Here is a 26,607-nt window from a genome sequence, read left to right as displayed (position 1 = left end):
GATGTTTTAGATTCTGATTGAAAATGAATATCATATACTCTTCCTTAACTGGACATTACATTTTATGTTTTTAGAAGCAACCATTATTACAGACACTGTAGACTCTGAATTGGGAATGATCAATTGTTAGAAGTAAAATGTTTGTAAATACATCAACCAAAGTAATCTGCTTTGGCCTTTCTGGGAATCACTGATTATGTTTTAAAACTTCCTTTAATTGTACTTGTAATAAGCTATTTTCCCTTTTTTATTTCTCTCCCATGCTTCCTTGCTTTGCATTGTGATTGCATGCCATCTGCTGGTTTAACCCATGATGGCTTGCTGCTCTGATATTCACCATGCCAAAATACCACTTCTATTACCATAATGCTACACCCTCCTGTTCATTGCTCCCATGGTTCCCCTCCTGAAAGTACCCATGATGCACAGCGCTACGTCAGCCACTGTCTCTGCAGCAACAACTCCTGCAACAAGTGTCCCCTTCGCAGCAACAGCCACAGCCAATCAGGTTTGCTCCTTTTAAAGCTTTCTTTCACAAATCCCAAACTCTAAATGAGTGCTGATATTTAAAAAAAAAATTCTCGGTGAGAATTTTTTTTTCATGTTTATCCATCAAATTTTATTTTTTTAATTAGTTTATAGCAAGCATTTATGGACAGGTTGCACTTATTTAGAGTTAACATTTACTGCAAATAATGATGTAGCTATGTTTTGTGTTGCACTGTTTGTTTTCGTACCTAATATTGTGTAATTAACCTGACAGGCTTAAATTCCTTTTAGTACAGCATTACGTATCCAGTGGTTTGTGAATTGCCACAAAGAAATTACAGAAGCTTGCCCATGGGTGCTTCAAAACTGGCTAATTTTGATTCAGTTCATTCAGACCCTATTATCTGTTGTGGAGGAAAAAAATTCTCCTCTTGGAAAAGTCTCCCCTTTTTTCTTAGTATCAAATTTGAGGTCTGAATGGTTCTGTTAACATTTCACCTTGATCATATGTGCTCCCAAACTCACTTGGTTCCCACTTTACAATCTGTTCAGATACTGGCATAAGAGCCAAACCATATCGGAAGAAGCGTTCTAGGCACCAAGTTCACAAAGGCTGGATATGACTGATTAGGGATGTTTAACTCTGTTGGTTTAATGCATGTGCCAATAAAACCGTGGATGTACTATTTTTCAGTGAGGGCCAGTTGGCTATTTCCCACTCTGTTGTCACAGGCTGACTGTAACCCTAACCCCAGCCAACCAACTTGCAAACATGTGCTCCTGGTTTGGAAATGCGCATGAGGATGAGTGAGCATAAACTCTTACCTCGCCTAGAAAAACACTTTATTGCGCATGCCCTCCCTTCAAAGAAGAGGAATTTTAGTTTTGTTTTTAGCTTAGTTTTTTGTTTGTTTTCTTTTGTTTTGTTTTGTTTTAGATAAAATCTGCTGTACTAATAAGAGATGAAAACAGGAGTAGGCTGAAGGAACTGTCCGAGATAATGAGAGAAATTGGAAAAAGTTGTGTCAGGGCATAAATGGTAGATTCCAAAATGAATTCTGCAGGTGGTAAGGGCTGATTAACACTTCTTTTCATGTTCAAGTGAATAAGTGATTCCAATGCTTAGGTCTCATCACTAAAAAGATAGGTGTTAATGCACTTGAAGGAAGGAATAAAAGTAAAATCCATGACAACTCTTACTGTGCCCTCCAAATTGTGATAAAGCAGGAAAGAGTAAGGGAGAAAGGAGAGACCAAGTGGGAACTCAGAGGCAAATATAAACCATTGGCAATTCTTCATTTCTTTATTCACCTCCTCAAAAATGCAAATTTACCTCTAAGGAAAGCCCAACTCAGCATCAAATTAGATATAATAAAGAACAGCACATAAGGGTCTTACCTGGAGAGAATTTTTTTTTTTTTTTTAATGATGGGATAGAAGAGACAGTTTGCATCCTTCCATTATTAGGTTCAAAGCACCTCTTTTCACTTGTTCATTCTTAATAGGAAAGTTGGGTATCTGTTCCTTTCAATTGTTAAGTCCTGCCTTCTTGAACCATGTTTTTGTGATTTTTTGACAATTTTTGTTACAAAGTCCCCTCATAAGAAAACAAGTTTCAAGTATAATAGAGCAGTATTTATTACAATGGAATTTTACCAACACTTTATGGCAAGTTAAGCGTGTCTAATACAGAGAGAACTTTCCTAGGAATGGAAAGGAAGTCAAGATAAAGAAATACTTTGGCGTTTTAGGAGAAATTCCTTTATTATAATAAAAACTTGATCATGTATCAAGTATTTTTCCACCCTAGTAATTTTTTGGCTCTGTTTGGTAAGAAAACACTTGGAGAAATTGCACAAAGGTATGTAGGTTTATGTATATGTGAATGGAGGCAGAGGTAGAAAGTATGACAAGGCTAAAATACATCACTTTACAGCAGAGTGTAATTAGTAAAGGAAATAACAAGTTTAACTTCAATCAAATCCAGGGAAATATAACAACAGTAGCTTTAAGAATCCTTGATTCTGCATTTTGCGGTTTGTCGATGTAATAGTTGCCGATTGCACTTCAATGATGAAGAAGGGAAATCCTTTAGCAGCTCTTGAGGAAGGTCTGCTTGCAAATGAAAACCAGAGAAAAAAGAAATAATAGTAAACATAAATTTTCAGATACAATATTCTTTATTTTCTGCAAATTTCAAAGAGCCAAGCAGCAACCAAAGAACTTGGAAATTTCCTTAGTGCCCAAGAATTCAGAATTCAGAGATTGTTATGACTCTGAAATAATATCATCATCTTAAAATTTCACCCTTGGAATTGGAATGCCAGACTGGAATTCCTAAACTCAAATTGAATCATATCCTTGTGAATTATATGTCATTTAAATGTAATGAATCTGTTTCCTCTTTTGTGAACAGAAGACTAGAATTAGCTCGCCTCCGAAACCCCTCTTTGCTCTAAGATTCAACAAATCTATGCTTCCTTAGCTGTTAACGCTAGGCCCAAAGTATGATATTATAAAGACAAACATAAACAAAATGGAAAGTGGTGCTGATTTCAGAGTTCGGTGAATAATAAGCATCCTGCCTTCTTTTCCTTCATTGAGAGATCTGTCTTTAACACAGAATGTGGTAGGGTTTTGACAGTTTTTCAATTCATTTGATCAATTTAGGCTGTCACTTCAAATAGTTCAAATATCGTAGGTATTTGTAATTAGATACAAGTCATTCAGAGAAGAAAGAGGATAGACCAAAACGTCCCATGACAGATCTTCCAGTTCAGTGTTTCTTTACATGTTACCCCCCTGGTGAGCCAAGATGAACAAGCAACAAATTATAAATTCTATTCTCAGGGCTTAATCAAAGTGACTGTAATGAAAGTTTTAATTGACTTAGACTTGTAGTTTGAAATTATATGAAGACAAAATCCAAATACTTTGGGGAAATATAAAATAATTTTTGATTGTTTAGCTCTGGGAGTAGATATGTAAACAAAAATACAATGAACAAATTTACTAACAGCTATTTCCTGTTTCAGTTAAGGTCTTTGGGCTTTCATAAATAAATTATACCTATTATTATTATTTTTATTTACAAACTATTATGTACAAGATACTATTCTAAATGGTTTCTCTCTCATATATTATGCATTATATTATATGCCATACCATATATTTTATGAGAGAGGATACATATGTATAGATATACTCAATCCTTACAACAGTCTTATAAGTGTTGTTATCTAAAAGAGAATTTGTCATTCATCTTAGTGAAGCCAAGTTCGTGGGCTTTTTTTGTGTGAATCACTGTGCTAGACTTTACTCCTGGCCTCTGCCAATCATCTCACAAATAACTTGGTAACAAGGGAAATCAGAATTGAAAATGAGAATACCGTATAAATCAGCCAATTTAAGCCTACTAACGAATGGTCAGAATGTATAAATCTATAGATGCCTATATTGAAACAATTTAATCTCAGAGTATACATTAACAGAGGTAGAGGTAAACAGCTTAGTATATGGATTATCTAGTGTTTTTTTTTTTTCATATTATAAGACATTTTATTTAATAAAAGATTGTAGATTGGAATTCCTATAACTTGAATTATTATAGTACGCTATGCCATCATTGTTTTATTATTTTTTTATTTCAAAACTAAATTCTATTTCAAAAGGGGAGAAAATAATTTCCAATAAATGTATTTTAAGTCTTAGTTTCTTCATCTATATACAAAGATTATTCATTTTACCTAATAACATCCTTTAAAGTCCATTAAAATACAATATATAGTCTATGTTTTCCCTGAACGCTGCAGCTAGAAGTGCTTTTTCTCTCCTCTGAATTCTACAAGGACTTTATCTGCACGTTCCTTAAAGCATCATCACTAGATAGAAAGAATGACAAGCACAAATGGAAGAGGTGGCAAAGTGTAAAGTTTAGAGACAAGAACTAACAACAGATTGGTTAGAGCTGCAGTTTGCAGGAGCAGCTACAATGCAGGTTTGATTCCAGTTGTGCAGGACCTTAAATGCCAGGTTAAAGGGTTTGACCCTCAGTTGGCCACGCAAGGGTTTTCAAGCCGGGTAGACCTCTTGAAAGAGTGAGCAGATGGATTCCAGGTGGGAGAGTCTGCTGAGACCATTGAGAGGTTTCAGCAGGAGCCTAAACTGGGACTGTGGCAGCTGGCAAATGGCCTACTTTGTCTTGCCTTTGCCCGTGACTTAGGGAGAGTTACTTTTAGCAAAGAGAAACATAAAAACGATTTCATACTATGGCAAAACCTGTCCAAACAAATGTCACGTGGCAGAAAAAGAAATATGGGTTGACATGAAAGGTTATCCACAGGAAGCTGCCCCTAGAGAACCTGAACTGAATCCCTTCAAGGACAGCAGTTGGGTAGACTCAGAGGTCAACTGCCTCCAGTGTGCCTCCCGCTAACACGTGGCTTCCCACCTCCTACCCAGATGAGACTTCAGAGTCACAGATGCTCAAAGATCTCCCAGGCCTTTGCTCAAAAGAAAGAGTGCCTTCAGATTCGGAGTAAATACGTATTGCCCACGTTTCCACGGTTAGAGCTATGTGGGCAGTGAAGGCAATTATTCACCTAATTCATTCTGGGTCATGAGAATGAGGCTAGGAAGAAAAATTCTTACATATTGGATACCAGGCATTTTTCTACGGAGCACTCCAGCACTACCTTGAAAGCTGGTAAAATCAAATTATATTTCTGGAAATACGTTAACCAACACTTAATCACATCTCCAAAAAGTTTTGGTTCATCTTTATAGTCATAACATCAATGTCACAACTTCTGAACTCCCCCCACCCCCAAAGATTAAATCCATTTAACAGAAAGTTGGCCTTAGGAAGAGCTTATTGAAAAGTCCTTAATAATATGTCATACACACACAACAACCCTCTGTTTATTGGAATATTTGATACGTCAAAAAAGTCCCATTTTCCAAACATGCCTGATACAAGTTTACTATATATATATATATATATATAATCTATTTCAACAATATATTATCAGAAACACAATAATTACATGCAACCAGATTCACATCTTATGCTTTATCTGGCCTGCTGCAAATTACTAGAGAGGGAAAAGGAAATCATCAGATTTCACTTATTTCTCACTTATGAATGTGAATACAACTTCAAAGCTATTTGTATACAGATTGTTGGGTATGTAAATTAGCCTATACTAACCAAACAATCTAGAAGGGTCATGTTTTACTTAAACTCTCATCTCAAAGAGTTGTATAAAGTGTCTATTATTCAAAGCTATCCATCAGGGCTATTTTCAGACAAATGTAGGAGGCATTAAACATCCCCCTCATTCACCACTTGACCAATCTGGAGCCTGTCTCTCCAAAAGAAAATTCTTGGTTCTGCAAAGCCTCCATGTGGGAGGAGCAGAGTCTTGTCAGATATCTGTCCTGAAATACACAGTAAAGGGGCTGGCCTCTATATATGGATAATCAAACTGTGAAAAGACTCCTTTCTCGTGGTTTCCTGGTTCCTGGGAACAGATTACAGAAAGCAGCTGGGCCCCAGGTATGCTGTGCTGGAAAAAGGTGGAGACAGCAAGTGTCAGAATGCAGCCCTTGTGAATCGTACTCAGGCTGAGACATCTGTCTCAGCATTTCGACACTGCAGCTGCTTAGCCACCTTTAACTTTTTGCTGATACTCTAACCATAGAGGGGGTTCTGTTTCAGTAATGAATCTGGCTGCTTCAAATGAGGCAGAATTGACACCTTAAATATTTTCTGGAGAGAGGTAGGAGTGAGTAAGTGTATACATGTGTGTGCAGGGAAGGAGGGAGAGAGAAAGAGAGGGAGAGGGAGAGGGAGAGGGAGAGGAGAGAAGAGGGGAGAGAGGGAGAGAGGGAGAGGGAGAGGGAGAGGGAGAGAGAGAGAGAGAGAGCGAGAGCGAGAGAGCGAGAGCGAGAGCGAGAGCGAGAGCGAGAGCGAGAGCGAGAGCGAGAGCGAGAGCGAGAGCGAGAGCGAGAGCGAGAGAGAGAGAGAGAGAGAGAGAGAGAGAGAGAGATCTGCTGTATCTCTTCAAGTAAAAAAGAAAAAAAAACCTATAAAAATTGCAGTATTTGCGTTCAGTTAATGCTGTTAGTTAAAGCTGCTTGCCAGTGTGAATCTAAATTCCATAGTGCAATGTGGATATGGCATTGGAATCTAGACGTGCTAGTGTGGCCAAAACTTTTTTAGAGGAGAGGTGAGAGGGATACTCTGTCTTAGGTGGACTTGACTCTATAAGAGCCTTATAGAGGCAGATTATTTCTTGTCTTCAAGAAAGCAGAAAATAAGACAATGAGCCTTTTATTTTCTTGTCTCAGAAGCAACTGCTTTGCAGGACTACTGAGGTTTAATTAATATATGTATTTGTAAATTCTCTAAGGAAAAGTTAAGTTATGTAAGTGTTGTAATCTAGTACATTTTCATTTTTCATGAATAACTTATACCTCATGGTGAGAACTTAGGTAGAATCCTTTTGAATTCTTTTGTAGCAGCTAAAGACATAATATCAGTTCCAATTTTGTGCAGCGGAATTGAAAATGTCAAGGGTTCTTATGTGGAACTTTACTGCCTGGTGGATTGTCCTACTTATTATACCTCAAATCTCATCCTCTTTTGCATTTTGATGGAATTTGGGGGAATCTTTTTTAGATTGAAAGGCGATATTCCCCATAGTATTTTGACTGTTGTTGATGGTAATAAAATCATGCTCACTTTTTCTAATTTTAGGTTTTCTTTTTTGAGCGGAACTAATATACACTTCATTGTATATGTGTGCTTATTTCCAGCTCTAGGGGAAAGAGAGACTAGCTGCAATGCGGGAATTCAGATTCACTGTCAAGGGCTGAAAGATGAATGGGGTCTCATTCTCAATAAAAGTTGCCTGAACAGAGCAAAATTTTGATTCATAAGCATTTATCTCCCCAAGTTCTGTCACTGCTGCCTGCCTTCTCGCACTGGTACCTGCATATTTGGGGAAGTTGTCAGTCTTTCTATGTGGGTGGATGGAGCTATCTTGACTGTTTTCCAATAAGAACAGCAAGCTAACCTGACCGTCACTCCAATTAACCAGATATGATGCCACCATATGTCAAAGACAAATTGGCATTAGGTCTGGACTCTCAGCCTCTTCTAGCATTTCCTCTAAGCCACATCTCAGGAAGCAATGGCCTCCAAGGTCAGACCTGTCTGCGTCTGCTGGTCATTCTAGATGCTACCAGTTGGGGAGATGTTAAAGATACCTAGGAGTTTATAGCCTAGTCAAAGAGATGTGAAATAATTAGACAATGTCACAGAATGAAATAGTCAAACATGACTACACAGGAAGTAAGCTCCTCGCTAAGGCCTAATCCCTAACGTGGGGAGGCGGGTCTTGAGGGACGCAGAGAAATTAGATAAAGAACAGGCACGGTTGTTCCTGACTAGAGTGAACTGTAGGGGTGAAGTTAGGGGTGGGGTAAGGGGAAAAGGGAGCTGGCATGATAAGTGTACCAGCATTGTGCTCTGCATGTGTTCTCACATTTAACCCGATCGCATGGGTCCTATTCTGCCTCTTGTGTGACACAAGCAAGCCTCAGATTTGGCCACAGCTATAATCAGTAGTAGAGCCTGCATTTGATCTCGTCTATCGGACCCTGAAGTCAATGCTTCCCCCTAATCCCACCTTCTTCCCCGGTAGCCTGTGTGGTTCAGACAGGAGTTTAGAAATCAGTCTCAGACTTTATCCCATGACAGAGGCAGACAGAGCAGCTATTACTACGTCAGATCTAAAGAAGTGGGGACACGGTGGCTCACATGGGCTAAATGACTTGCTCTAGGACACACGGCAGTGAGTGGGAGAGTGAAGGGGAAGATGTGTTTGGGCCATGCTAGAAAATTCCGTTGAGTAGGTGAGGAACGGTTAGGTTACTGAGGGCCTTGAATGGCAGGGTGAGAGCAGGACAGAAGTGTTGAATGAGAGACTTGGAAACACGAATCTCCTGGAAGTGAGTGGGTAGAGATGAGCTGAGATAGGCCAAGAGCAGGTTAACTGATGAGGAAGCTACTTCACTGATGAATGTGGAAGTTGGGACAGAGATAAAGAGAAAATATGGGGGAGAGTGAATCATCAAAATCCGGACAATTCAGGGAGGCAGTCTCATCCTTTGCTCACCCAATGGTTCTTCTCCAGTGCTTATAGTATCTGGATTTCACTGACTTTCCCCCTCCCTGCCATGTCAACCTTCTACAAGGCAGCTCTCCCAGTGACTTACATGAAAAGAATGGTTCTTCTTGACACATCTTCACTTTTGTTTGTACTGTAAAGGACAAATTTGTTGACTGGTATTTTCTGACATTGGTTTATGAAAAACTATAGCTACTCTGGCATTTAGAATCCATCACCTTTCGACAGGTATAATAGGCTGGAGCTTTTGATCTGTCCGTTTTACTTTAGGTGATCAAATTACATTATTCTTATCATCACTCCCCTTGCTCTGGAGTTTTCAAAGATCTCAGAGTTTATGTCGATAAGCTTCCTGTATACAGACCCTCTTCACTATTCATCACAATACATTTCTGGAAGCAACATCACTAACCTGGTTATTGTCAAATGTCACCTGTTTTCCCCATAGTCACGGTTACACCAGGCTTTGCAGGTCTGACCCAACACCTGCATCAATTACATCATAGTTATGAAAGGCAACAAATCGTAAGAGCAAATTTACCACAATCATGCCAAACCTCTACAAGAACATTAAAACAGGAAAATGATGATGCAAGTTCCATGACAAATTGGAACAGGAGCCCAGGTGAGCAAGGTGGCTTTCCCAAGTCACATACATAGGAAGAGAACCAGGACTAGAACCCAATTATCTAGGCAGAGTCCTTTCACCACACTGCCTTCCTGAGAAAGTGCCTTAAATGTTCATTTAAGGGGCCCCAGGGGACGGTATGTGTGCTGGCAGACAGCACAAAGATAAGAGCTCTCCTTCATTAAGCACTTACCAAGTGCCAGACGTTGTGCTGAGCCTTTTATATCAATTATCTCATTAAAACCCAAAATGGCCCTGCAAGAGACTCTTCTTATGCCCAATATACAGATGAGGAAACTGCAATTTTGAGAAGCTGGGGAACTTGCCCAAGATCATCTGTGATGTGGCAACACCAGATGTAGAACTTTCCCCAAACTCCTAGCCTCCCGTTTTCCAATGACAAGAAGGACCTCGAATGGTTAAGTGAGTAGCTCAAGGTTCCATGAGGGTTAAAAACCCATCTCCTGATACCATGCTAAGTCCTCTTTTCCCATAATCCATCATGAATATATACTTTTTCGAACAATCAATAGCTTTGCTTCCTCCTTAGACTTTAGAAAGGTTTTGAGTAATCAAAAAGATACCCAGGGATGTTAAACTTGATTTGTTCTTTTTCTCCCAATATTTTTTCCACTAATAATTTCATAGCTCTTCCATTAGCTATTCTTTCAATATTTGTCATTGTTAATACTGAAATATTTGAAAGGGCCAGAGAAGCACTTTAGTTATGAGGATTCAGGAGAAAAGGAATGGCTTGAATCAGTGCCTATTGTTCATCTTCCCTTCTTTGCTCTTCTCTGACCCCTGCAACATTAGGGCTGACCTTGAACAAGGATAAGAAGTCAAAATAGAGAAATCTAAGGAGTGTGGAAAGAATAAAGAGAAAATTCTATTTTATTCCCTTGCCTTGGAAAAAGGTGTTTAAGAGTTGCTTTTTAAAAAAATATACGCTTATAACATAAGTTCCTTCATTCTTTCTGCTATGTATGTGGGACTAATGTGAGAAGAGGTGAAGGCCTGAACATTGAAGTAAAAATGTTTATGAGATAAGACTGGATGTGCAAAAGTGTTCATAAATAGTAGTTTCCTCTAAGCACAGTGATCTGAGAATTATTAGCAAATGCTGTACCTTGTCAAAATATCCCTATTTTGTGGCTTAGCCTAGGAAATTAAAAGAGGTGAGATATTAACACATGACAACAGTAGCATTATGTGCTTACCGTCACCAGGCATTTGTTAAATATATTATCTAATCCTCACCACAACTTTTAAGTTCGGGACAATGTTTAATTCCCACTATAGAGATGAGGAATACTAAGCATAAACGATGTTGAATCACTTATTCATGGTAACACATCTATTAGGCCTAGAAACTGGGTCTCAACTGGGTATAACTCTAAGAATGGGGACCCCTGCCTCTCATGGGATGTTCTTTCTACTGTTTCACGCTGGTCATCATACACTAATGGCTGATAATGCTTTTATGATCAAAGATTTTAGATTGAAAATGTTTAATATGAATGACAGGACTTTCATGAATAGAGAAACTCAGTCTATATGTATTTAGTTATCAGTGACAGGGCAGGATATACATATTCAGAAAAGGAAGGGTGTTTGATATTTTTTCAAAATCTTAATCTCATCAAAATCAAGTTTATCACCAACATTGTATGGAGTGCCATGCAGATCATATAATATTTAAATGCATAATATATGATTGTCTGAATGCCTATTTAAATAGAAGCTGAAACCTAATTTTGTTTAGGATTGTGAATCTTAGACTAAGAGAAGGTAACCAACATTCATCAAACACCACTATTACATATCAGATGCTTTATATACATTATTTCATTTAATACTCAGAACTCTGTGATGTGTTATCCATTTTCCAGAGGAGAGCAAATCTTAAAGAATAATTTACTTAAGATTCAAGCAGTAGGAAGTGACTGGACAGTTTTAGAACTCGGGTCTGCCTGCCTCCAAATCCTGTTCTCTTGTGTCTCTACCACGTTTGAATTAGATTGAAGCTTATGGTTAACATACGATTGGGATGAACCTCTTTATATGGTTCCCTTAAAAACATCTAACTACCTAATTCAGTTAGTGATTTTAAAAGTTTTAACCATTTAAGAAGAAAGTTCTAGTAGAAGCAAACCTTTTTAAAGTCCAGGCGCAATATGAGAAATGCTGTGAAAATGTTGTTGGTTAATGAGACCAACAAGGAAATTCAATTCAGTTCAGTACGAAGAGCTAGAAAGCTGATGGACAGGGGTACCATCTCGCCCTCCCAGGGTGGTAAACTGGCAAGGAACTTCTGGCTGACAAGAGTCTACCAAGATGAGTCCTCTCATCCAGGACTTTCTTTTTTTCTTTAATTTTTTAAGCAATAATAATTTAAAAATAGAGATACTATTGTTTCCCACTATCTCCACAGAACCTTACCTTCCCATCTATCTCAGGTTAATTGAACATCACTAGTAGAGAATGAATGTTTTGGGCAGCCTGGAGGAGGCAACTGTGAAAGGAGTGACTAGAAGGTGAATGTGAAGTAAAGTCCTAAGTAAAACCATAGAGCTAAATTAGAAAGTGAGCCAAGGAATTTAATGACGATTCAGATGCGCTAACAGAAAGAGCCAGGGATCCCATTTGGAAGCCAAACATAGGAAGGACGAAAGGAGGGCGGGAGGAAGAGAAAGAAGGAAGAAGGAATTAAGTGTTGGCAAGAAAGGGGAATAGGGAGTTATTGTTTAATGGTTACAGGTTTCAATTTTGAGTGATGAAAAGTTCTAGAATTGGATAGTGGTGGAACAAACATGTGCATTTACTTAATGCCACATTCATGAACTGTACACTTAAAAATGGTTAAAATGGCAAATTTTATGTTATGCCTGTATTACCACATTTTTTTTTAATTGGACAAAGGATCTGAATAGATGTTTCTCCAAAGCAGAAGGGATTAGGGTTGAAAAGATAGATACCTAATTGTACTTAGGTTGTTTGTTGTATTACATCAGTAGTATAAAATTATTCTTTTCACATTAAAAATTCTATATTGTAGCTTTGTTTTCCTATAAGAGTTCTGTTTTCATAAAGCAGGTACCTGAGTGCACCATGTCAGTGAGAGGCTGGGTCTGTTCTGAGGTGCTAGGCCATACAAATGCCCACTGTTTACTCGGTGGCAACATATTTTCTTTTCTTTTCTCAACACATGTCTATTAAGAGTCGACTATGTGTCATGTAAAATTCAAAACTCTGGGACTATAGTATTGAACAAAATAGGCCTGTTCTCCTGGATCTTCCAGAGTCAGGAGGACAGGAAATAGACCAACATGAAAATAATTACAGTCAAAGTAATTATATAATAAAGATCACCTCAAAAAGTAGAGATGCTGAAAGACTGGGCCTCACCACTGAGCTTCGAGGAAGGATAGTTAGTATAAATAAAAGAAAATCTGGGAGCTTGCTTTCTTCATATATTTTCTTCCTTTGGTTTCCATTTTGCCATCTATTATACCAGGACATTTTGGCACTTCCTGGGGAGTTACTAGGGAGGACAGATGGTAACCTGGTTTCGTTACCCATTATACTGTAGAGGTACCAATGTGGTACCAGCAAAGGGAGAAACGAGCGTTCAGAAGGGTCACAGAGGGGAGCCAGAGACCCAGACAAGCCTCCTGAAATTCCACTCCAGGACTCCTTTTGATTTTTCCTTTGCATCACGATTTTACACACAGTTGAGTGGTTTTATTAATCAATTGCCCTCCTCCAACACACACATACAACTACACAAAGAACTAAAAACAAAATGAAACTAATTTTGTTGGAAATTTTGTTAGATAGCAATGTCATCCCATCAATTCAAGAAATGTTCAAGGTGATGAAAAGACATACTTCATATCCTGTACGTAACATTGATCTTACCATTCCTTTTACTGAATCTTAGCATTTGGTTACTTTTCTGCCATAGTGTCTTAAAAGCCAATTCTTAGCAGGCTGAATTATACATTCTGCTCCACTGCTAAAATGAATACTAAGACCAAAATGTGCCCAGGATTCTAAATGTAACATAATGGTAGCGGATACAAAAGCAGGGCATTGAGCTGGACTGGGGACTTTATGTTGAATCCAACAGGATCTTCTTTCTGTGATTTTTCTTGGCCTGAATCTTCAATTTATTACTGGGAACAAAACCCCATATTGAAAAGAGCAGGTATAAATGAATGCTTTGGAAATTTCTTTTTAGTTGCTGCATAAACTGTTTCATAAAAAATAAAAAAAGTTTTCTTAGATTCTACCTTCATGTCCCGGGGTCATCTTGAATGAAATAGCCCCAGATATGGGCGGCCTATTTAATCCCAGATAGCTTCACTGGCTGTAGAGCATTTCACCGTAAATATTCTAAATATCGTATTTTTAGAAAAATATTTTATATTTTCTATAATGTTTTAGAATATTTTATTAAATAGTGTGGCCCAAATACTATATATGGTTTCTTGATATAGTAGCGAAATTTAGCCCTCGTTAATATTCAGGATGTCCCTCATTTTAAAAACGTTTGTTCAAAATTCCCTTTGTCACTTGGTTTGGAACTCAAATAATTTTCCTGTAGAGACAGTGACAGCCTTGATGGTTAGGTCTCTAGACTGGTCAACAATAGATCATTTAAGTCATGACATTGCTCAAGGATAATACTGGGCTAATAGCATAGAACTATTATGCCAAAAACTATATTCACAGATGTTTCGGTATCTTTTGAGAGTCAAGAAGGATGCCAGCAGTTCATGCCTAACTCCAACCACCAGATAGCTGTGTGACAAGAAAGTCCTTCACTTTCTCCAGCTGCTGGAGGTACAGGAACCATTATCCATGGTGAATTCCATGATTGGAATGTTCATTGGGAAGGCTCATGGATTAGTAATGTGATGTACAGTGTAAAGCCAAAAATGTCAGGCCATGAGGAAGAAGGCAAAAGCTGGGACCTATTCCTGGGTGACCAGCAAACACATTCACAACACTCTCTGGGATGCTAATAGCTTGATCTGCCTACTTCTTTTTTCCTGGTTGTCATGTGGCCCTTCCAATCTAGGGCTTTGTTTTGTTTTGACGTCTGGCCCCTGAAGCGCAAACGTGGTCTCATATCTCCTCTCTTCCTGAACAATCACACAATACTCCTGAATGTGTTTTTGTTTTAAACACTTCTGTAGCATCAGGAAAATGCACGAGGAATAAAAAGTCTCCTCTCATATGCTTTTATCTTCTTCCTCATTTGTAGCCTATAGGAGAAAAAGTCACCCTTGGACAACGTACGCATGTTTATATGATTTGAGGACTAAATTCCTATCTCATATTGAAAGCAACAGAAATGGTCCTCAGATTTCCCTCGGGGCAGTTGGGATTGAGAAGGCCCATCTGGGGTAGAGAAAAGGGTCATAAAGCCTCAATACAATACTCACAAGAGTCTGGATTTTTCTACATGTGACATGGACCCCTGTGAGGAGTGGGATCTTATTCAAATCAAGAATTTCCATATGCATATTTTATCCAGATAATATAAATGATCAAACGCTGGTCAGTAATCTTCAATAAGGCCAGTGTCATTGCCTTTCATGCAAAAACTCAATTATTAATATTTTAAATGATAATTGTTCATATATTAGAAAGTATATCTGAAAAATCTTTTTGTTCAAATAGCACAGACTGGAAAATATGAGACAGAAATGAGTCATCAGCAAAATGATATCTCATTGAAAATAGAGGCATTAGCTCTATGAATGTAAGCTTTCTATTAATGACAGAGGGCAAAACAATAATCCTGACGAAATATTCTTTAAGGTCTGCTAAATATTGTGGACATTCTAACCAACCTTACAGTGCTAGTCTCAAGAGTGTAACTGATGTTCATATTTGAGAATTTTCTCCCACAGCCCCAATTTAGGCCTTTTCTGTATAAATAAAAATCCCTTTTGAAAACAAGTCAAATATGGCATAAGACACTTCCCTCCCTCAAAACAGTATCCCCCAAAATAACAAATATGATTATTTTTCAAAGTTTCTTTTTACATACCACTAATTATCTTCAAACTTTTTACACAATTAAAGTTTACAAATAGTCTTAAAATAGTCCAAAGTACTTGAAATTGTTAATTTATTAACACAAACCATATCATTAGAATTGCTCTGATAACTATGCTCATCAAAAGACCAAAGACATTTGCTTTTGGCTTCAGTAGTCCATACTCTGTTTAAATACAGAATTATTTTCCAGCCCAAAATGCACAAATGTCCCTCTGCTTTTATACAGTTTGCTTCAACCAAAAGACTTCACAAGTTTCGCCTCTCAGACACAATCAGGAGATTTCAGACAGCAATGGCTGCCATGGAAAAGATGTGTGGAGTGCTAGGGAAATGACGGGGAGAATATTAAACAGTGAAGAGACGGACGGAAGGAGGAATGCCAGCGGAGAGTAGTGAAGAGGAACATGTATGACAGAAGAAGAAAACTGTGACTAAAGAAAGGGATATTGGGGTGGGGAGCAACAGGCAAGCCTCCGCAGTTTGGCCGTATTTTTAGGAATTCCATTCAGTTGTCTATTTTTAAATGAATAATTAGTTTTGTTTAAAGAGACAGTGAAACATCCTTTAATCACCTCCTGAGAACATTGTAACCATGGAAAAAGTTTTCTAAGAAATCAACCAAGTCCAGAAGTTTTCTTCAGATGGCATGTATGTTTATATGCCATGTTTCCATCCTCTGTATTTCCACCCCCCCAGCCTAGAATAATTTCCTCTTATCTATCATAACAGAGGGCAGGGGAATGGGAGGAAATGTTTATTTTTCTTGGATGTTCCTGAATCCTTAGCTTCCCTGATAGGGGGCAGATACACATAATGTTGTTCACGGGGCTCTTTTCCTCCCTCCATTGCTACCTCTCACTTGTGAGTGGCCCGAGGGGCTTCTGTTGATGCCAACATTGTAGCATCGTATCCTCAGTAAATCCTTTTTTTTTTCCAGCCCTCTATGCAACCAACAGTTAATAAGTGCCTCCTGTATACCCAGCCCTATCCTGGACACTAAGGATATAAACATGCATGGGACGTTGCCCCATGCTTAGAACACTCAGTGTTGCTGTGGACCCAGTGAAAGCAGCAGCTCTGCTTGGAAATGTCTACTTGAGCATCCAGGCTAGTGGTATCCAGGTCCATTGCAATTCTTTCAGATTTCAGCAAGGCCACACAAATATTTTGTAAGGTGTATTTTGTTTACCTCTTCAAACTCAACGTTACAGAGACATTATTGGATGGCTTTTCATGGGAAGATTTAACTAAAACATCCATTATTCCTCTTTTCTAATTGTTGTGTGGTTTGGATCCATAGGAACAGTTTGTCTTTTCACTGAAGTGTTTTTCCTATCAATTAAGCCAAGCAGTAAGAGTTCTTCCTGAGGTTAATATTGAGCTAACATTTTAAAAGATAACTCATCTGATATCCCACATCTTTGCAACCAATATATTTATATAAGAAGTGTGAACATTTCTACAAGTCATCTAGAAGCTCACAATTTCCAAAATTATTCTTATGTTCAGTTCCTGGATATCAACCCCAAGGGAGAAAACTCAAAAAGTACTAATACTTGGTACCTCTGAAGCATTGAGAAAATTCTGTGTTGATTTGTCTTCTTTTGTACCCTGTTGCATGAGAGCTACTTAGTTCAGCTGTTGAGTTTTTGATGCTGATGCACTCAAGTTTGTTTTAGCCTCTACAGACTATTTTGCTTTCAACCAAATGCATTCCTCACTCTGGTCAGCTCTTTTTCAAGTGCCCATGAAGCCTAAGGGCATACGGATGGCTCAGCCTAAATCCATCATCATCTTGGAAGAGAAAAGGCCACATGTATATTTCAATCAGTCAAGAGAGGAACCATATTTTCTTCTTGGGTAGAGGATGCCTGTTGGGCAAGTACCCTATCCCTCTGGGTAAGAGCCAAATATCTGAAAGTTACAGGATTCACTTCCCATCAGACCTACTCTCCTAATCCTGCCCAGCAGTGGTGACTGGTGCCTCCCTCTATGTTGCCTATGGCCTTGGCTGCTGCCTGGCTCAGGAAGCTAGTAATCCAGGTTTAGTGGCTATCTCTTCCAAGAAAGTAAGGCTCAGATAGGACACAAACCAGCAGCTCCTAGTTGCACTCAGCCCAGAGATATATTTGACCCACACAGGGTTGTTTTGTATAATGTAATTATAGAAATTTCCAGCTCCTTTTGGAAAATGGAAAAGTCAAGCAATGTAGAGCCCAGATTTCTGCAGGTAGCAACTGGCTGGAGCTGAGTAGCTGCTGTTCCATTCCGTCCGAGCACAGGCCTTTCCATCTGCCATACTCCCTACCTGACCCTCTCACTTACATGCCTTTCCTGCCTGGTCCCAGTAGGCTTGCTGTTGAGGCAATACCTAACCTAGGACTCTTTTCAATAAGCTCGACTGCCATTGAACTATGTATGGGTCAATGGTAGGTACTTCACGGAGGCTGCAGGATTATTAAATAGCTGCTCATAACACGTTTGATAGTGGAGCAACCCATCTGATGTTCTTTGGGGCTGTTGATGCTTTATCTTCAAAAAGTAAACATGAGACTAATTGTGTATTGAGTTTATGGGGGAGTAATTTAAGGATGTGGATTATGCAGAATCATTAGATTCTTAAATCCAACCACCTGGAGGAGAAGCTCATTGATAAGTAGAATTTATTGCAGCGAATGGATATCGTTGCATCAGATACTTTTGTTTCAACTAGAGGGTCCACTAAAGATTTATGAATGCACTCGTGATTTGAATCAAGTGTGCCTTTGTCTTAAAAATAGAATTGCTGATTTTGTGGGTATCAGCTATTTCTCATTTTTGTGTGTTCTCCTTTTAGTGGAAAAGGAATTGAAAATAATGCTTTCTGTTCAAGATTTTGATTTACCACATTAGATTGGCTAGCCCTATCTCATACTGTACCTTCCTTCTTTGTCATGGTTCTGTTATACAAAATAATACTTATTTGAGGGACTAGTCTACAGGGAGATAGACAGAAATACATCTTATTCAATATATTTCATTTTTTCCCTGCCCTGTAGTTTGCCAGGTTTCCTCAGAAGCGGAAACAGTGGACCTGTGATTGGGTAGGGGCTTTGGCTGCTGTAAGCAGACACATTTACAGCAACCATTTGGAGGAGCCTGGGGTAGGAGGTGGCTGGCCACCCAGGCAAGGATATCCTGTGGGGTGGCCTAGCAGCCCTCCAAGTCCCTCATCAATTTGCCCCCATCTGGCCCCTCCAGATAGTCACTGCCACCTCCCACCCAGTGCTCCAGGCCCCATCCCATTGCCTAGCTTTACTGATTCCCCAGTTCCCAGGGGAGTTCTTCTGAGCACCTCCTTCCACTGGCACCATAAGAGATACAGACATGCTATTAGGAATCACTGTTTCCGCGGGGCCCCTCACAGACTGTCACTACACTCGGGAGGGGACTCCCATGCCAGCGAGCAGAGGCAGCTAACATTGCTGAGCTCAGTCCGGCTTGCACAAGCGCCTGCTACAGCGTGCAAGCCAGTTAAAACCTTATGCTGCCTTTTCCATGTCTGCAAAACACGACTGGCAGTACTGACCTAGGACGTAAGGCTCTCATAAAAATGTCTCAGCACCTCCTGGAAAAGCAATCTATTAAAATTAAAGCAAAGACAATAATGATGCTTCAGAGAGGAGACGTTAGTGGACGCAGCGTGGTGGCTATTTCTCTGAGTTACGCGTACTCTGGCAGACCCCAGGAGAGTTTTCGATTGCCCTGTCCAAGGAAACATGGGCTACAGTGCCTGGAGGTTGAGGAAGGAACGTTACCTATCAGCTTTAGCTTTGATGAGTGTAGAGCAGCAAGGAAACCACTTACTGCTGAACTATCAAGGTCACTTTGGTGAACTGTGGTCTAATGAACCATGTTTTGAAAAGCACAAGCTCAGGATTAGGACTTGTCAACATCTGACTCATAGGCCATGTTCCTGGGCCATGTATAAACGTATTCTGTTAGCAATGCATGTTTTCTCCCTATACTGAAATATCCAGCTCCCTTCTGAAGCTTTGGATCCACCTGGCCATTAAAATTGCAATGGAGATTGAAGAAGTTTTTCTCTGTAAAGAACTTATTTTATATTGCCATAGAGAATTGCTATGGAAGAAAATCTCTCAGGAGAGGCAACAGGGAGATACACAAAATGTACCCATTCATCTTATTTTAAATGATGTTTCTTTGGTGTGAATTAAAAATCTAATCTGACTAAAGAAAAGCCATATTAAAAACTAAAGAGAAGATCCCTCTTTCCCTCAAAAGAACTTCTCCAACACCTTTTGCCCTCAACACACACACACACACTTAGCTGCCCTCTTCCTTCCAGAGGTTTCCTTCCAGCTGGGAACTGTCCTACCCTCCCCATGGGCCTTAGTGCCTGTAATGTCATATGTCTTCTAACATCAGAAGCAGCAACCGAATGGGCAGTCGTTAAGTCAGAGGCACCCAGCCGGTAACTGCTCCTCTGGATTCCTGTTTTGTCTGTGTTTCCAGAATGCATTTTACCCCCAGAGTACACTTAATTCAGACTGTACTAGCAAGCTATATTTCTCAGAAAGAAAATTAATAATCAAATGGTAATTTCACGAAAAATGTTATCCCCCAAAAAATGAAACACTCAAAGCTTTCCTACCTTCTAAGATCAAAGCTCTTGAATCCTTGAAGTTCACAGCTGCTGGAATCACAATTCATTTTTTTAATACCACATATATAGTCCACAAGATAGGCAAAGACCTGGCCTAGAGTATGGCCAGACTTCTCTGGCCTGGATGCCAGGCAGCAGGAACAGCTGAGAGTTCAATAGTAACACAGGTCATTTTTATGTATGTCTTTATCCATGTGATGAGTCAGTAGGCAAGGGCAGAGGGGAAAGGAAGTCTGGGTGAGCAGTTAATGCTTTTAGTTAACTTCAAGGCTGATTTACAGTTCAGTTAAACTTGGGTGGCCATACATTTCTCTTTGTCAGATACAAGTCCAAAGCATTGTTGTAACTAAGATCTAGTGTATAAATTTGCTTATTCCTGGGCTCTCTGTAGAATACTTTTCTTTCCTGGTGGTGAGGAATTATATTCCATATGAAATTTTAGTTTCAGTTAATTAGCAAATATGTGAATATATTATAAAATATATAATTATATATCAATTTAAAGAACTACAAGATTTTTTTCCCATAAATATTTTAGCGAAACTCTTGCTAAAATAAAAGGAAAGAATTGAAAAAAACAAAAGAAAACAGGACATGATTTGATGTCCTGGGGCACATTCTTGTTTAGAAACAGTACAGGCAGCATTGAAGCGAAGGGATAAAATAGAAAACTTCCTATTTAATAATAAAATATCTGAATCTAATAATGAGTTATAACATAATCATCTGAAGAATTTGAATGTCAGCTGTTTGCAATGACTATTCAAAAATACTGTGATAATATTTACATATAAAATTGTATCTCATTATTTGTATTGGTCTAGCAGTATAGGAAACAAGGAATTCTATTTTTCCCTATTAATTTTAAATTCCAGGAATTTTTTCTAAAAAAGAATAATCATCTCTGAAGGGTTTCCATTTAATATAATATTTAATATAAATAACTTCTATTTTTATCAATTCCATACACATCTGTGTGTTCCAATAAAATGAAGGATACTCATATATATTTCATGGGGGAAACTATTTAAGTGTATATACTAAAACTGTTTTATATAAACTGCAAGAACAGCCACTTAAAGGAAAAATAGACACATGTATGAATTCTAACATAAAGAGATGAGAAATTACACTTGTAAATATGAGGCTTTCGTTGAGAATCGGATCCCCGTGTGTAGGAATATTAGCTGACCTTGACCATAAAGAATTTTTACTGATTATTTCCTAAAAAAAGACTCTCGGCTGTTTAATAAATAAACATCTCGTTTATTCATTGCACAAGGTTTGGCGGAAGCATTGCACAAAGAATAAATAGTTTCGTTAGACTGTGTTAGAAGCTTGGCTTTCAAGCTTGACATTTAGTGCACTGGCTCACACAAGCCACGCCCCCTGTCCTTTGGAAATGAACCTAGAGATCAAACTCCAGGGACCACAGTTCGCATTTGATAGTTTAGCTTTATCTGTGCTTTTGGTTAAGAAAGTTTGAACTGAACTGCTTTATTAGAATGTTATCCCCTTTTCTCTTTAATACGGGACATTCAAACATGCTCTGAATTTGAAACTGGTTGTTTTTGTATCTTAGGAACAAAATTACTTGTGATGGGAACATATCTTTGAATTATAAATACAAGTTAATAAATAAGTAATACTTAATTTATTATGCCTTTGAAAATATTTATATTTACAAATAACTTCACATACAAATATATTATTTCATTAGACTTCCTTGATTACCTTAGCAAACATTATTTGAAGGATGATGTGAACACATAATAAAGATGTGAAGCAAAAACTAACAAAGGAGATAAGGTTCTAAACACACTGCATGCCCAGGTACAGTGCTGTCACAGTTTTACAGAAAATACTGTGCACTTGAGTCATGATTCTTTACAGTGGCCACATAGCACAAGGACAGAAGTATAAAATTTTTCAACATGAAGGGTGGAAATTGTGCAAACTTATAATTGCCTCAAAATTATGAAAAGTGGAAGAAATTTCCTATTTTCAAATATCTGTTTTCAAAGAGTAGAACTTAAACTCATTCTTGCCCCTCCCAGAAGGCTGTCTAAATCACACTTATCTTTTCTTTAACAGATAATTCTGAAATAATCAGCAGAAACGGAATGGAATGCCAAGAATCCGCATTGAGAATAACTAAACATTGTTACTGTACATACTATCCTGTTTCCTCCTCAATAGAATTGCCACAAACTGCATGCTAAATAAAGGTGTAGTTCTTCTGGACAGACCACAACTCTAAGAAGCTAGTGCTGCTATATCATATATGAGTATTAAATATGGTATGCTTAGTATATTCCAACCTAAGATAGTTAACTACCTGAGACCAGCTGTGATGTTTAAAGACATAAAGGATAAAGTTTACTTTTAAAGGGTTTCTACACATAGTTTCTGTCCTAGGAATATTGTCTTATCTCCATAACTATAGCTGATGCTGAAAGTCCCACCAATTTTACTCATTTCGACTCCGAATATCTCAAAGTTAGCAATAAACAATTAGCATTAGTTTCAAAACCTATTCCAAGGGCAGGTTCAATTCGAACTCTAATCACTGTCATTGCATTTACCCACTGGATCACAAGGTATGTTTCACTTCTTGAGAACACGAATGCTGCAGCAAAGATGAGAAGTGAAGTAAAACTGACACCTGTCCTGCAGGTCTAAAATTTGAATGGAAATTCAAGCACAAGTACTGGGGACACATCAAAGTGTGGTATTTGGTTTGCCTGGAGATGCCGCATTGAATCATGTGATTCTAGAATAACATTAACTAGATTGAAAAAGAAACTTTGCACGGTATGAGCTTCATACCCCACCAAACAAAGTCTTGAAGGTATTATTTTACAAGTATATTTTTAAAGTTGTTTTATAAGAGAGACTTTGTAGAAGTGCCTAGATTTTGCCAGACTTCATCCAGCTTGATGAGAATGAGAGGCCCATGCCAACAGTCTAATCTAAAGGATTAGTCTTTCCAACTCACCATCCGTTTGCCTATTGCAGAATAACTCTTCTAAACTAAAAACCTAGTCAAACAAGGAAGCTGTAGGTGAGGAGATCTGTATAATATTCTAATTTAAGTAAGTCTGAGTTTAGTCACTGAAAATTTGTGACTTTAATCTAAATTACTATGTAAACAAAAAGTAGATAGTTTCACTTTTTAAAAATCCATTACTGTTTTGCATTTCAAAAGTTGGATTAAAGGGTTGTAACTGACTACAGCATGGAAAAAATAGTTCTTTTCATTCTTTCACCTTAAAGCATATTTTATGTCTCAAAAGTATAAAAAACTTTAATACAAGTACATACATATTATATATACACATACATATATATACTATATATGGATGAAACATATTTTAATGTTGTTTACTTTTTTAAATACTTGGTTGATCTTCAAGGTAATAGCGATACAATTAAATTTTGTTCAGAAAGTTTGTTTTAAAGTTTATTTTAAGCACTATCGTACCAAATATTTCATATTTCACATTTTATATGTTGCACATAGCCTATACAGTACCTACATAGTTTTTAAATTATTGTTTAAAAAACAAAACAGCTGTTATAAATGAATATTATGTGTAATTGTTTAAAACATCCATTTTCTTTGTGAACATACTAGTGATTGAAGTATTTTGACTTTTGAGATTGAATGTAAAATATTTTAAATTTCGGCATCACCGCCTGTTCTGAAAACTATATGCACCAAGCATATCATTTTTGTTTGAGAAAAAAGAAATCCACCATTTTAATTACTGTTGGTCAAAGTCTAATGCCCATTTATCTTATATCATAGATTTGATAACCCTATCAAAAGAAAATCACATTCTAAGTGTAATCTTACATAGTGCTTGTATCGTTGCATTTGTTTTATTTTGTGTAAAAGTATTGTATCTAACTTGTATTACTTTAGTAGTTTCATCTTTTATGTATTATTGATATTTGTAATTTTCTCAACTATAACAATGTAGTTATGCTACAACTTGCCTAAAACATTCAAACTTATTTTCTTTTTTCTTTTTTCTTTATTAATTCACTTACACTCATTGAAAACATAGTATACATTACTAAAAGGTAAATTATGGGAATCACTGAAATATTTTTCTAGACTAATTGTTGTAACATTGTCTTTTTTTCATTTGTTTCATGATTTTGATGTTAAAAATTATTAGCACACAACTATTTTCAGCCCTTTAATAATGGAACATCAAAAACATCACCTGGATCCCAAAGCAAATAGAGAGGACTGTATTTTTACTATGATATCCATTTTCCAGAATTGTGATTATAATATGCAAAGAGTCATAAATATGCCATTTACGATAAGGAGGAGGCAAGGCAAATGCATAGATGTACAAATATATGTACAACAGATTTTGCTTTTTATTTATTTATAATGTAATTTTATAGAATAATTCTGGGATTTGAGAGGATCTAAAACTATTTTTCTGTATAAATATTATTTGCCAAAAGTTTGTTTATATTCAGAAGTCTGACTATGATGAATAAATCTTAAATGCTTTGTTTAATTACAAAAACAGAAACACCAATATCCAAGACATGAAGATAGCAATTCAACAAATACTATAGTTAAGAGACGAACTCGCCACTTGTATGGGAACTCCATTTCACTCTTGGTTTTCAGTATATAATAGCACTTCACGGATATATTCATTCAACCATACACCACTGGTAACATTTCTACTAAATCTTTCTGTAACACTTAAAGAATTCCCTCATTCATTACCTTCCAGTGTAAACAGGAGTCTAATTTGTATCAATTCTATGTTTTGGTTGTAATCTTCAGTTCACTCACCCAATGTACAACCAATGAAATAAAAGAAGCATTTAAAAGGATTTCTAGTCTTCCTGCTTTGTGTGTTCAGACAGATTGATAATGAGCCAAACACAAGGGTTTTCACATTCACAAAGATAACATTTGGTAACTTCCAAGAAGAGGAAGCGTTGGTCTTCAAATGGGAGATTGACAGTTTTTGCTTTTGATGTTGGCTTTTTAACAGTAAGGAAAACAATTTAAAAGGATCATTTCAGAAGTTTTTTTAAGTATTCTTTGAAATTAGAAGTAAAAATTAATCCTACTACTCAGCCCTCTTCTTTAGGATTTTGCCTGAATACGAAGAGATGTGAACATCAATAACCAAATGGGGAACAAAATAGAAGTTTAGTTAACGGGCAAGCAAGTGCCCATTGATCCATAAGACAGGCTTCTGGGAAGAGCCTGATTGGACACCCGTCTTAGACCTGAGGCTGCAGAAAGAGCCAGAATGGTGAGTCCTGTTCTATCCAGACATTCTGGATCAAGGAGAGAAAAAGAGCTGAGCATCGTCCCTGAGGGCAGATGTTCAATAAAGAGTCTCCCTAGAGGTGGTGTGCACCTCCTCAGACTTCTTCCTCAGACCTTTGGGGCCCATGGTATTTCTCAAGGAAGGTGGGATTAGCTTTTGGATGGGGACGTTCCTTGTCATGCAAGAGATGGCAGAAATTGCCTCCTCTGTGGGCCAAGGCAGGAATGGAGAAGAAAAGAAGGCTTCTCCATGACAGGTTTAAAGCTTCAGCCCTTCTGAGTGGTTATGATATACCTTATGAGGGTAGAAAACACAAATGCTCAATAGATTGGGCATATACAAATCAAGGAATAAAGGCACTTGTATTTTTAAACTATGCCATCAGGATTTCCAAGGTTAAAAATACTTTCACACTTGTGGATATTTGAAAAACTGGCTATATGTTTGAACAAGCAATTTTTTTACTGTAATACAGAAGAAAATGTTGCTATCCTATCAGTTACGCCTTATAAGAAAACATTATCTGTTAATAGTAAGTTCAAAGTGCCAACTTTAGAGAATAAGTTGTTACGTGAAAAATCTAAGAGAAACTGTACTTAAAATTTTTCACACCTGGTCTTATGGCGTGTAATTTTCATCGGTAGATTGACTTTTTGTGGGACTACATCAAAGTCAAAAATGAAACTTAAACCTGAGAAGATAAAACTAGTTTATCTCTTTGGCCTAGAAAATAAATATAAAATATCAATTATTCTATAATTATCTTCCAATAGAAAAGTATTATTTCAATTTGGGGAGGCTAAAACTAAAAGTAATATTTCAAACCCCAAAATATACTCTTTTTATTACTAACCAAAGTTCTTTTGCAACACTTTAAAGACTTGAGAAGCATCCAGGCAAACCAAAATACAGTTCAACATTCTGATATTTCGAGGTGGGGGAAACTATTGGCTACCTCAAGAATGATTTCTCCACCCCAAATACCCTACTGTCTTGAAAATATTAGGCTAGCGTTGCAGTAGGACTAGTCTAGCGCCACAAAAAAGATTGAGTCATGATGAGTAAGTATGATATATACTAAATGAAACATAACAACGACTTCTCTACATGCTCTTAGTGGGGGTGGTGGGTGATAGGAGTGGCGATGGGGTGAAATTGAAAATGATCACCAGCGATCGACTGATGCACCACGCTCTATGCCAAATAGTCTACAAGGTTTCTTAGAAGCCTATG

General features: G+C 37.6%; 1 protein-coding gene and 1 long non-coding RNA gene across 10 annotated transcripts in view; one reads left to right on the top strand and one right to left on the bottom strand.

Annotated features, from left to right (window-relative positions):
- Positions 1–24,925, top strand: part of MBNL2 (muscleblind like splicing regulator 2) — a 152,612-nt gene extending 127,687 nt beyond the window's left edge. For 5 of the 9 annotated variants that reach the window (XM_088792830.1, XM_088792833.1, XM_088792835.1 and 2 more), the window contains one exon: positions 22,148–24,925. In XM_088792830.1, coding sequence (XP_088648956.1) covers positions 22,148–22,275 — 128 coding nt within the window. In that variant the 3' untranslated portion in view covers positions 22,276–24,925. Of the gene's footprint in view, positions 1–413; positions 509–22,147 lie in introns of all 9 variants that reach the window. The other 4 variants (XM_088792838.1, XM_088792832.1, XM_088792834.1 and 1 more) reach the window with 1 other exon arrangement.
- LOC141571015 (uncharacterized) overlaps positions 2,415–26,607 on the bottom strand; it is a 65,077-nt gene continuing 40,884 nt past the window's right edge. The window contains exon 2 of the long non-coding RNA XR_012495469.2: positions 2,415–2,601. This is a non-coding gene — a long non-coding RNA (uncharacterized LOC141571015). The remainder of the gene's footprint in view (positions 2,602–26,607) is intronic.

This window comes from Rhinolophus sinicus, chromosome 16, assembly GCF_057876585.1.
Source record: "Rhinolophus sinicus isolate RSI-liver-muscle chromosome 16, RSI-T2T, whole genome shotgun sequence".
NCBI classification, from domain to species: Eukaryota; Metazoa; Chordata; class Mammalia; order Chiroptera; family Rhinolophidae; genus Rhinolophus; species Rhinolophus sinicus.
This window is presented reverse-complemented; position numbering and strand designations above follow the sequence as displayed.